Source organism: Acomys minous (assembly GCF_964271855.1).
Source record: "Acomys minous genome assembly, chromosome: 12".
NCBI classification, from domain to species: Eukaryota; Metazoa; Chordata; class Mammalia; order Rodentia; family Muridae; genus Acomys; species Acomys minous.
In genome coordinates, this window is record NC_140493.1 from 79,357,997 (window position 1) to 79,371,136 (window position 13,140).

The window sequence follows — 13,140 nt, forward strand, 5'->3', positions numbered from 1 at the left end:
AGTACCATATGCCACTGTGTCTAGCTTAAAATTCCAAGTGTTAAAGTAAACTTTGAGAACCGATGATTAACTTCCAAATTATCTTGGGATCATTAATTCAATACTTTCCTATGCCAAGCATCCTCGCCATAATATTAACATATTGGAGTCATAAATAAATTTAGTATGTATAAAGCACACTTGTTTGAAATGATGGACTTAATTCAACATTGAATATCATTGTGATATCCTTTTTCCCCAGTGAAGATAAAACTACAGACTCGGAATTGCTTTTAGCTTCTTATTCAGGAATAAGAACAAAACAAGAGAAGCCGTCACCCACTTCCTCCCTCACCCACCCCTGAGTGCCAACTTAGAACCTCCTGTCCTATCTTCCGTTGCCCTCCACTCCCCTAATCGTACCTCAGTATTCTCAGCTCACTTGTGAATAAGGATATTTAACTTTACTTTCTTTTACTTCAACTAATATTTCTCCAAGGAAGTACTTTCAAAAATGCTGTTAAAAGGGTTAAAAAAAATCACTTAGTTTTACATGTTATTTTCCTCTACTAAATAATAGCATCCAAACAACTATAGACATGTGCACATGGCTGCAAAGAATGTGAGCACATTGCTCCTGCGTTGCTGATTAACATATATAATTGTCCAAATCTATTGTAAGCTTTTTCTCAGTTCTGTTTTTTATTTTTTCTTAGGCTATTTTTATTTCACTTGTTAGGTTGTTTGGTATGTGTGCACACACCCACCAATAAAGATCAAATGACAATTTTCAGGAATCAGTTCTCTTCCTTCTACGATGTGGGTTCTTAGGTCATCAGGCTTGGCTGTAAGCTCCTTTACCAGCTGAGCTGCTCCTCTGTTTTGTATTTTTGAGCAGCATCTTCTTACATAGCCTACCCTGGCCTCACACTCAAGGCAACTCTATTCCTTAGCCTCACATGTGCTGAGATTATGGTATACCTTATTCTAAGCTTCATACATTTTTTGTTTGTTTGTTGTTTCACAGGGTTTCTCTGTGTAGCCCTGGCTGTCCTGGACTCACTTTTGTAGACCAGGCTGGTCTCGAACTCACAGAGATCCTCCTGCCTCTGCCTCCCAAGTGCTGGGATTAAAGGCGGGTGCCACCACCACCCAGCGGCTTAATTTGTACTATTAAAACAACAATGTAAGCAAAATAATCATTACTCAAAATTTAAAACTGAAAAAAGTTTTCTGGTGGAACTAATTTATGTAAACAACAGTATTTGCTTAACTGTTCATTCCCCTTTGAATCTTCAGCACCAAAGGTAATGCTGAGCACAACAAGGAGCTGAACTTCAGGCACTGGCTAGAAGATCAGAACGTGTGGAAACACAGAGGCAATTAAATACAGATTTAGAATTGTAGCTTCTGAAGTAAATGCACCAATAAAGACAGTTGGCTTTGTTTATTAAAAGAAAGTCATTCTTACCAGATAAAGCAGAAAGGTGTGTAATCCTGTTCCAAGACCGACAGAGGACAAAATCCCCAAGCCTATCCAGTAGGCGTACAGAAGAAACTGCTTCTCTATCCGCTGCACATACTGAAAAACAGAAGGCACAAGGTATAAACTGGAAACCCTGCCTAGGAATGTGCCAATGCTAACCACCACCATGTCCAATCAGCTTAACAAAGCTCTAATGAGCTAAGGGAAAATAACCTTCCCTGACATTAGAAGCAAATTACTTAGCTGGGCATGGTGGCACAGGCCTTTAATCCCATCATTTGTGAGGCAGAGGCAGGTGGATCTCTGTGAGTTCCAGGCCAGCCTAGTTTACAATGTGAGTCCAAGACAGCCAAGGCTACACAGAGAAACCCTGTCTTGAAAAACTGGGAGGAGGGGGGAAGAAGAAGGAGGAGGAGGAGGAGGAAGAGGTAGAGGAGGAAGAAGAAAAAGAAAGGAAGACGAAGAAAGAGGGAAGAAGACGAAGAAAGGAAGAAGAAGAAGGAAGAAGAAAGAAGGAGAAGAAGGAGGAGGTGGAGGAGGAGGAAAGAAGAAGAGGAGGAGGAAGAAAAAGAGGAAGAAATGGGGGGGGTGATGGTGACAAGGGTTGGCACTCTCCCGTGGGGTAGGTCTCAAACTGGGCCACTCTTTGGCTTGCCATTCCCTCAATCTCTGCTCCATCTTTATCCCTACATTTCTTGTAGGCAGGACAAATTTTACATCAAAGGTGTTATCGGTGGGTTGGTGTCCCCCTCTCTCTACTGGAAGTCCCACCTGGCTACAGAGGGTGGTGACTTCAGCTCCATATCCCTGCTGTTAGGAAACTCAGCTAGGGTCACCTCCATAGATCTCCTGTCCCAGAGATGCTCCCTTCATTTCATTCTCTCTGATACTCCCCACCTCAGACCTCGCTCCCGTTACCCTCCTCACTCAGTCTCCCACCTAGTTCCCTCCCTCTATCTACCTGAGATGTCTATTTTATTTCCCCTTCTGAGTGATATCCTGAAACGTAGTTTGGTTTCACCACAGTCTACAGTCTTAGTACCAATGGGAAAATAATGAGGTAACATTTTGTTAGCACCTTTTCATTAAAATAGTGAAATGTTAATTTAATTTAATAGAAAATGTTTCTAAAATGATCCTGCTATTATGTCACTCCGCTTTGGTACAGACAGGAGCCTAGCATATCTTTCTTTCTAGAGGCTTCATCCAGCAGCTGATGTACACAGATGCAGAGACCCACAGCCAAACAATAGAGTTGTATGGAAAAGTAGGAGGAAAGACTGAAGGTGCTGGAAGGGTCAAGGATGTCACAAGAAGACTTGCAGAATAAATTACTTTGGGCTCATGGGGGGCTCACAGAAACTGAATACCAACCAAAGAGTGTGCATGGTCTAGATATAGTCCCCCTACACATATGGAGCAGATGTGCAGCTTGATCATCATGTGGGCCCCCTAACAATGGGAATAGGGGCTCTCTCTGACTCTGTTGCCTGTCTCTGGAAACTTACCCCTAGCTGGATTCAGTGGGAGAGGATGTACTTAGTCCTGCTGTGACTTGAGGTGCCAGGGTGTGTTGGCACCACGAGTGCATCCCCTTCTCTGAGGAGCAGGGTTTGGGGAGAAGGGGAGCGAGGGTAGGACTGGAAGGAGAGGAGTGGGGGCTGGGATGAGGTTGTAAAGAAAATAAATAAATAAACAAGTAGGAAAAACATGTAAATAAGTAAAGAAACCCTAACTTTCAACCCAGGATGAAATATGTTTGGATGGATCAGGAAGGCATATTATAGATATCATAAGGACTCTGTGGCAGAGATGAGATGATCCATGCTCCTTTGACTGAAAACAGAAAAATTAGCTTAAATCTTTGAAAGCAAAAGGAATCCTAAATACCAAAATAATGTTGAAGAGCTACAAAACAATGCTTGGGTACTTTTAGTGTACAGTACAGAACAAGACATTAAGATACCAGTTATCAGATAAAATTAAAAATCTAAAAGTATGCTTAAAAGTGAAATCCTATGAAACTTAGTCTCATTCTGAAATGCCATGAGACTGGAGAACTACTGGGACTACTCAGTATCTCACCTGTTGGTGCGCTCCTTCCACATAATACGTAGCTACAAGCACGGCAAGTAGCAGTAAAAAGGACATCACAATGCTTTGACGATGCCATAATCTTAAAAACAAATTGAAAAAACAACGTCAAATTAATCATGCAATTAGCAGAAACAGCCTTTGGGATGTAGAAAGGAGTCAGTCAAGGTGCACAGGCCAAACCCAAATAGCCTTACACAGCCTTTCTCTCTGCCCACAGCCTGGCCTTGTTCACACCTCATCTTTCAAGTCAGAGAGGTATTGCAGTGCAACAGGAAGAGCGCAGGCTTTCTAGCCAGAGGCCGGGCTGGACAATTGCTTTTAGTAAGACATTTGTCCAATCGGATTTTGGGTTTTTGCTTTTAAAATCATGATAATCACATACTTGCTTTTCCTTTTTGTGGAGATCCTAGAGGGATCAAATGAGTTGAAGTGCTACAAAGTGTTTTATTAACTTTAAGTGGAGCAAAACTGTAAGGTACAGATTATTTAAAAGGACAAGAAAATAATACGGTGTCAAAGTCCAATTTGCTCTCTGTGATACTGAAACAGCTAGGAGCAAGGAGTTTAAAGACAGGACACACTTCACGGCAGACTTCTTTATCGTTGGCTATCAGTAAAGCAGCCTTGGTGTAGCATCTGCACACAGGCCTGATTCATTTCAAGATAAAATCAGGAGAAAAACAACCACTACTCTTACAGTGTTTTCTCTTGGGAGACTCACCATGAGACAGCAGTGACCTGTAATAACCCATCAAGTAAATAATGTTCCTTCATTTTTCTTTTTTCCTTAAGTTAAATGTTCCAGTCTGGGGTCAGGCAGTGGTGGGTTGGCCCAGGCTGACCTTGACGTGTACAGCAGAGGATGGCCTTGAAAGCCTGGTTCTGGTGTGGTGTAGACTTTGTGTGGGGGGCAAGCACCCTGACTGAGCTACATCGCTTTCCCCCCATCTATGTCTTTTTAAACTATAGGAAGGAAACAAATGTTCTTATGATCATGTTCTAAATTTAATTAATCCACTTTGGTGAAACAGATGGTGGGGAGTAGGAGATGGCGGAGACTTCTAAAATTAGTAAACACAATTTAAATAAAAAAGAAATAGAAAAGTCTTTACTTTGAGGTCCATTCCTTTAAAACTACAAGAGTTTCCAGGGAAAAATACTGCAAGGTAGTGAGTGGCTGTCTCCACAGGACAATATTCTGCCGCTCTTCCCGATCCCTTCTCTTCTTTTCATGCACTGAAGAGGGGTCTGAAAAACAACAGCATGGAAGGTAAAACAGAATTCCTAACATCTGTGCCACATTTCCAAAGATAAGGAAACTGACCTACCGTGTAATCTTATATCTCTAAGACAGCATGAAAAAAAAAATCTCCAAAGAAGAAGTGAGGTTTAACATTGAGACCATGTAAATTTAAGGGTTCAAATTATTGAACTGAGACTGCCCCTTTGGCAGAGGAGGCAACCTACAGAACAAACTTCAGCAAGTGCCGGGAATCCAAAGGCTGCGTGGGCTCCAAACTGACACATGGTTTCCCATGTGTCTAAACATCTTGCCATTTCTTTCCACTCCATCAGTGGCAACTTTGCATGGTATTCTTTTAGTTATTATGGAGAAGAATGGTACAATATATGACTGCTTAGAAATATAGTGGATGCAGAGAATGTCACCCATGTCACAGGCAACCATTCACAGCAAGGCCTGTGACCCTGAAAAATGGAAACTCGGCTGAACTCAGCTATTCCTTATTGGCTCAGAAATAAAATGAATCAAGGTTGCCACTCACTTTTGGTGCTGAGGACTGGATCAGGATTTCACACAAGCTGTGCGTGTCCTCTGCCACTGAACTGCACCACTAGCCCCAGAGCTGGTATTTTCCCATCAGTGTTACTTAGGTAACAACAACAAACCGAGCAAAACCAAAACAAAGCACACACTAAGAAATCATGTTCTTTGCTAATTCCTTTCATAGCGTGTATTTGCTTAGGAACGCAGGGCACTAAGAATCCAGCAGTTGATGGCCCAGTGTTGGGGTCACATTTTTAATGCCAGCACTTGGGAGGCAGAGGCAGGTGGATCTCTGTGAGTTCGAGGACAAGCTGGTCTGCAGAGTGTGTTCCAGGACAGCCAGGGATACAGAGAAAGCCTGTCTCAAAAGTGCCTCCTCAAACCCCCAAAGATCCCAGCAGTTCAATTTAAACTAAAACTATAAATTTGGGGAATGATAAGTATAGGCTAGCTACCTGTGCTGCTGTTTGTTTGTTTGTAGACAGGGTCTCATCACATAGCTACAGATGCAGATATCTGCCTGCCCCTGCCCCTGCCGGATTGCACCACTGCAAAGGGTCACTGTAAGGAAGGACTAGTAAAGAAAACCGTATAAAGCCCCCCCCCCCAAGAATAACACTCCAGTGCCCAGATACGGCTTGCTATTATTGCTGCCACATAGTCCTTACCTGTGAAACTTCCATTATGCTGTTCCTTACTCATTGCTACACGTCTCTGGTCACAATTTTTTCCATTCTCTGCCATTTCATAGATGAGTAACTCTGGAGGAGCTAAAACAGGAAAACAAAGCCCAGCAATACATAAGATTCTTCTACTTCGCAGCCAAGAATAAAACTGAATACAGGAGCAACATGGCATATATCCTAAATGCTAACAGTGTGATGTGTTCATACTACTATTCCCTTTTATCAACAATTTATACAATTCTATATAAAAGCTTGCCGTAAAAAACAAGAGCCTTTTCTTATAAGCTTTCTTATCAGCCTTTTCTAAATAGTTATTCTAGTGAATGTTTTCCCAGATTAAAATTTGGGAGCAGGTGCTAGAGAGATAGCTCAGAGCTTAAGAGTTCCAGGCCAGCTAGGAAGAAGCGTCTATAAACAACAAAACCAACAACCAAAAAACCTCCAAACAGGGCTGGAGAGATGGCTCAGAGGTTAAGAGCAATGGCTGCTCTTCCAGAGGTCCTAAGTTTAATTCTTAGCAACCACATGGTGGCTTACAACCATGTGAATTGAGATCTGGTGCCCCCTTCTGACCACAGGTGTACATGCAGGCAGAACGCTGCATGATAAATGTTTTGTTTTTTTAAATTTGGGAGCACTTTACTAACAGAATAAAGGTTATTAAGTACTAGCACCTTCAAATATTGATAACTCTGATATCATCTAATTTATTAATTAATTTCATACCCTATTTGAAATTTACCTGTTGTAAAGAAAAAAGAAAAACCCCAGCCATTCGATTCTACTAATAAGGACTCAGGCTTCAAATGCTGGGGTGAAAACCTGCCTGCTCAGAGAGACAGAGAAAGCACCCAGATGACCTTCCTATGCAGCTTATGCCCAAGAGGAAAAGGCCTTTCTTACTCAGCCTGTATCCCAAATGGAAAACCCAAACCCAAATGCCCCTCTTCTCCACGCTGTCTTCAATACCCTCCCAAGGCCCCTCCTCTCTGCTTAGTCCCTGTCAGCTGGTTTCTTGCTCCATCTCTTGACCTAGGGTTGACTTAATTCGGCTCTTGGGCTAAGGGTGTGTAGTAGGGCCGTGTCACACAACAAGGGCTTGTTTACAGTTAACAGAAGGCTCTTGGGTTAGAGGTATGGGGTAGGGCCAAAACACAAACAAGAAACAGATTTTTACAGTTCACAATGGAATCATGCAACATTTACCAGACCTTTTTATCTTCCCAATTTTTATAGTCATGTTAACATTATTAGAAAACAAGTTCATGGGGGCTGGAGAGACGGCTCAGAGGTTAAGAGCACTGGCTGTTCTTCCAAAGGTCCTGAGTTCAATCCCCAGCAACCACATGGTGGCTCGTAACTATCTATAATGAGATAGTTATGCCCTTTTCTGGCCTGCTGGCTTACATGCAGACAGAATACTATATAAACAATAAATAAATATCTTCTTTTAAAAAAATTTATTTATTATTATGTATATAGTGCATCAGATCATATTATAGATGGCTGTGAGCCACCATGTGGTTGCTGGGAATTGAACTCATGACTTCTGAAAGAGCAGTCAATGCTCTTAACCACTGAGCATTCTCTCCAGCCCCTAAATATTTTCTAAAAAGAACAATATCATTTATCAACACAAATGTCACAGATCCAAGGTCAGCTTTATGTAGGAAACACTGACTAGAATAGAAATGGGTACAGAAGATAAGATTTTCATATTTAAATATATGAGGCACATATTTAAAGACACAGCCAGTTGGTAGAAGAATGCTTGCTTAGCATGCACAAAGCCCCGGCTCAATCCCAGGACCACATGAAATCAGCAAAGTGGTGTTCAAGGGTCATCCTAGCACGGGAGAAGGAGAGGACTGGAAGTTCAAGGCCAGGCCAGGCTAGGTGAAAGTCTATCTAAAAAAGGGAAGTGATGTACATTCAAACAAGGCAACTTATTCACCCATAAAAGAGAGAAACAGGTGTGAGTGTGTGTGACCGTTTACCAGGTTGACTTGGCTGATGCAGTCCTTTCCTCCTTCCGTGCACGTCCCTTCCAAAGGTGCAGGCCTGATGGGTTAAAGAGGGTGGACATTTGCCAGCCAAGGGTATTGGAGTAGGTGCACTCCTCTGCTGGAACCAAACAAGTTCTCCAAAAATCAGGGTCAGGCCTGCAATCTCAGAACTTGGGACACTGAGGAAGAAACTACCACAAGCTTGAGGCCAACTTGTTTCACAGAGAACCAGCCTCGCATGGACTACAGTCTAAGACTGCTTCAAAGACAGAAGTCAGGGAGACAGTTCAGTCGGTGATGTGCCAGCCACACAAGCATGAAGACCTGAGTTTGACTCCTAGTACTCATGGAGAAGTCAAGGTGAAGCTCAGTGTGTCTGTAGCCACAGCACTGGCAAGGTAGAGACAAGCAGATTCCTAGGACAGCTGGCCAGCAAGCCTCGCCTACTTTTTGAAGCCCAGGTCTCAGTGAAAGACCTTATTTCAGAATACAAGTTAGACAGTGACTAAAGAACAATGCCTGAGGTGACCTCTGGCCTTCAGCTGCTCACACCTATACACACGTGTGCTGCTGTATGTGTGTGTGCCAGCACACAAACACTCACACACCAACATGCACAGGAGTAAAAAGAAGGTGATCACTGGCTGTCCAGGGACAGGACATTTACATAAAAGACCACGCCTGTGCATATGTGTTGGTGTGAAACTAACCCTAAGACATCCAAAGGGTAGAAGGTGCATGAAACAATGAACTTGGAAATTACGTAAACCAGAAAGCCAACCTCACGCTACCTTATCAGTGCCGCCACTGTAACAGGCTAGAGGTGAGGTGATATGAGTAAGATAAAGTTCATCTTCAGGGGAGTCTGACAGAAACCATGAGTTCAATTACAACACACAATGAAATGGGTTTTAGTGAGATTAGACAGAAACAGGGTTGAGAGTTCAGCAGAACTGGGTTTAAATCTAACCTTCGCTACTCTAGGAGCTTGAACAAGTAGTAAATCTCTACAAACAAGTTTAACTTTGCCCCTGTTTTGAGACTGGGTCTCACTCCATGGTCCAAAGTGGCCTGTCACTCAGTAAGTAACAGGCTGGTCTTGAATTCTACAATAATCTTTTACTCCAACTTCCTAAGTGTTGAGAGTACTGGTTGCTCTAATTTATAAAATAGGGATAACATGGATCATCAACAGGTACAAAAAAATTAAAGGTAATATATACAACATACAAACATGGAAAGCCTCATCCTTGTGGGGGTGGAGTGGACGTGTGCACATGAGTAAGTGTGTGTGAAGGCCAGAGATATATATCAGGTTATATTGCACCATTGCTTTTTTGGGGGTGGGGGTGGGGGTGGGGGCAGAGTCTCTCACTGAACCTGGAGTTCACTGATGCAGCTCTAGAGATGAGTCTGTCCCAGCATTCAGCAGCACTGGGTGTACAGATGTGTGCTGCCATGCCTAGCTTTTATCTGGGCTCTAGGGATCTGAACTCCTGTCCTCATGCTTGCGTGGCAGGCGCTTGGCCTGGTCATCTCCCTAGCTCTTCCCACGTCTTTCATATTGACTGCAATGCATATTACCTAATATAATGAAAATGAGCTCAGAGGACAACGCATTCTAAGTTTGATTTTAGAAATTTATGTCAAATTTCTGTAAAGATATCATCAAAACACTATATAGCCCAAACCATTACCATGACAGAATGACAAAGCTATTTTGTGAAAAAATAAAATCAGAGCATCAAAATGGCTTACAAAGTAGAGATCTAGTACTAATGAAGTATACAGAGGATGTATGAAACAGCACTGTCTACAAGAAGGGAAAGATTTCAACCATCTAGGTATAATTTTCAGGACAGGGTTTCTCTGTGGAGCCGTGGGTGTCGACATTGCCCTCAAGAGATCTTCCTGCCTTTGCTGAGATTCCCGGAGTACCCTACCACCACCCAGCCCTTCTAGGTATTTAACTAGAAGCTATATGTAAAATTTAAAGATCTTTGAAAGTGTAAGGGATAGGATTCAGCCAAATCCATAGCCACCCATATATATTACAACAAGTGAGACTTGCTCAATTTGTGGTAAAGGAACAGAACATAAAGTGGGTATTGCGACACACACTTAAACACCAACACTGAGGAGGCAGAGCAGCAGGAGGACTGCCACACATCTGAGCAGCCTGGACTATATAGTAAGTTCTAGTTGGTGCTGAGATCATGTAACTGAGCTTTATACACGCACATATGCGCACACAAAGGCTTCCCTTAAGAAGCAAGCTTTCCATCACCACCACCCTGCAAACCGTTCTGCAGGTTGAACTCACTTCTCCCTGTTTATTCTTCCCCTTAGTCCTTAGTGGCGTCTTGAATAGACAAAAGAGTTTATTCAAAACAACTTGGATTCCTTTAAAGCAGAATTTAACAAAGGTATTGTGCAATTAAAGGTTTTGTTTTTAAATACTGTAGCAGGAATTTTTATTTATTTAATGGAATAATCTGTTTTTATACAACATGCTAAAAACAACTTACTGGTATTTCCTTCTTAAAAATGCTCTCTACAAAACATAAAATAATTTGGAATTTTATTTGTTAGAAATGCAGGGATGTAAATTACTTTTGTTTAGTCAGTCTACTTCACAAACAAAACAAATTCCGTTTTAAAAACAAGTTTAAAAATTTTTTTTAAAATTATATAGAGGTTTGTTAAATGAGCATGGGGAGAGAAGGAAAGGGGGAGGGAAAAGAGAGAGAGAGAGAAGAGAGGGAGGGAGGTGAGAGAAAGAGATTAAAAAGAGGGGAAAGAGCTAAAATTTATACTATTTCTCAAAGAAGTTACAACATAAAGGCAAATAAACTAAGAAAGAAGGTTCCTGTGCAGTCAGATTATAGTGGTAAAGTGCTGGCCTTGATATGTGCCACAAACAAACAGAACAAAACCCCTTTTTGCATTTGACCATTTAGAAGAAGCTGGGTGTGGTGATACATACCCATAATCCCAATATGTGTGTGTGTGTGTGTGTGTGTGTGCGCGCGCGTGCGTGTGCGGTTGCGCGCACGTGCACCCGCAGGAGGATGAAGAGTCCACACCACATACCCAGATCTTCTCAGCAGGAATCAATTCCTAATTAAAACACAATTTCTTTGTCACACACACTGCAGAACTCTGCAAAGCTGCCATGTCCCTGAGACTACTCTGTATTCTTTTTTGTTTGTTTGTTTCTCATTGTAGACCTGGATGTCCCAGAACTCACTCTGTAGAGCAGGCTGGCCTTGAACTCAGAGTCCACCTGCCTCTGCCTCCCAAGTGCTGGGATTACAGGTGTGCGCCACCATGCCTGGCTCAGCCCTTTATTTTTTAAAACACAAAAGCAGAGCTGCAGACAGACAGTCTTCACTTCCTCATCAGCAAATCTCTACTCCACTGAAGTGAGCCAGCTGACCCCACAGATCAGGAAATCAAGAAATGTCTTTCATCAGGAGCACTAATGCCCTCCACAGCGGCCAATGCAAGAACACTAAATCTTACTGAGCCCCTTACCTAGCTGGGAGCTGCAGGCAGTCACTCTTTTGAAGGGTCTAGTTTCCTCAATACGTCTCTGGCGACTCCGCTCACAGCTCCTGCAGCTTCTACTTCTTGGTGCTATTGAGAGCTTGGTCCCAGCTTCCGTTTTGTGTTCTCTTCACACTCCCTAATGATGTCATCTAGTCACTCTGCCTTAAATACCCTCTACATAGTGACAATTATCTTCCTCTCTAAAGCAGAATGTTCCACATGACTTATGCCTTATGAATATTCTGTAAGAATAATCAGATTATAGAAGGACCTTGCCAAGTATTCCAGCTTAACCAACCCCTATAATGCACACGCAGGCAAGCAGAATAATGCTCAGATAACGTCACAGAACAAATCACAACAAACCTAAAAGCAGTTCCCAGATACAGAGTGCCCTTCAATAACAATGTGGAGTGTACTGACTGGCCTGTGGGCAACACACTTTCTCCCAACTAAATATAGATTATTTCTTGGAGAATTTTGAAAGAAACAGTCTCAATCTACATGTTTCTCTTTGCATTATTAGAAAATTGGTGTTGTGGTTTAAAAAGCTGGTTGGAATAATTCTAATCCCTATAGCACATTTGGTTGTATGTTTACTAACTAAAATTTCTTTCTCTCTTTTTTCCCCCTCAAGACAGGGTTTCTCTATGTAGCCTTGGCTGTCCTGGACTCACTTTGTAGACCAGGCTGGCCTAGAACTCACAGAGATCTGCCTGCCTCTGCCTCCCAACCCCTGGTATTAAAGGTGTGTGCCATCACAGCCCCACCTAACTCAGATTTCTTTTGCTTCCAATATTTGGTTTTTTTGAGACAGGATTTCTTTGTGTAGGCCTGGCTGTCCTGGAATTCACTCTGTAGATGAGGCTGGCTTTGAACTCATGTAGATCCACCTGCCTCTGCTGGGACTAAAGTAGTGAGCCACCACATCCTCCGTCTTCAAATGTCTAAACCACAAAGCTGAGGCTCAGACCCTGCACCATGGCATCAAAACAAGCTCTAGATGCCATGAGAGGACATAGTTATTGCAGGATATTTGATCCCGCTCTGATCTCTGAGATTGTGAACTGCAAATCGCTGTTCTGTGGTTGAGTCCTAACATACACTTTTAATCCAAGAACTTTCTGTTAAACAGGCAATAAAGGTATGGTTCAGCCAGACCCAACACATACTTTTAATCCAAGAGCTTCTGTACACAGGATTTAATAAAGTTAACTCTAGGTCAAAAGAGGCAGAGCAAGACACCAGCTGACAGGGCCTTTGAGCCAAGGGGTATTTAAGACAGCATATGGAAGTAGAAGGGGTTTTTAGCTTTAGCTCTTCCGCTCTTCAGCTCCTTGGCCTTTGTTTCTTTGGGCCCTTTTGAGCTTTGAGCTAGCAAGTCTTTGGCCCTTTCCTCCCGGGATGTCAGCTGGGCTGGGAGCTTTTTGGGCTTTTCTATCTGGACATGAGCTGAATAGGAAGGTCAGCTGGGTGCTTTCTCTGCCTCTCTGGGCTAGCAGGTTTTCACCCCAGCATCTGGCTCCTGAGTCTTTATTGGTAAAATAG

General features: G+C 42.6%; 1 protein-coding gene across 2 annotated transcripts in view; it reads right to left on the reverse strand.

Moving 5' to 3' along the window:
- The window catches only part of VMP1 (vacuole membrane protein 1), an 87,916-nt gene that overhangs the window by 64,172 nt on the left and 10,604 nt on the right, over positions 1 to 13,140 (reverse strand). Inside the window, exons 1-5 of one of the 2 annotated variants that reach the window (XM_084803296.1) lie at positions 11,578 to 11,695; positions 6,017 to 6,118; positions 4,675 to 4,810; positions 3,551 to 3,641; positions 1,451 to 1,561 (exon numbers count right to left, since the gene is read on the reverse strand). In XM_084803296.1, the coding sequence (XP_084659422.1) occupies positions 1,451 to 1,561; positions 3,551 to 3,641; positions 4,675 to 4,810; positions 6,017 to 6,092 (414 nt within the window). In that variant the 5' untranslated portion in view covers positions 6,093 to 6,118; positions 11,578 to 11,695. Of the gene's footprint in view, positions 1 to 1,450; positions 1,562 to 3,550; positions 3,642 to 4,674; positions 4,811 to 6,016; positions 6,119 to 11,577; positions 11,696 to 13,140 lie in introns of those variants that run through there. The other variant, XM_084803295.1, reaches the window with a different exon arrangement.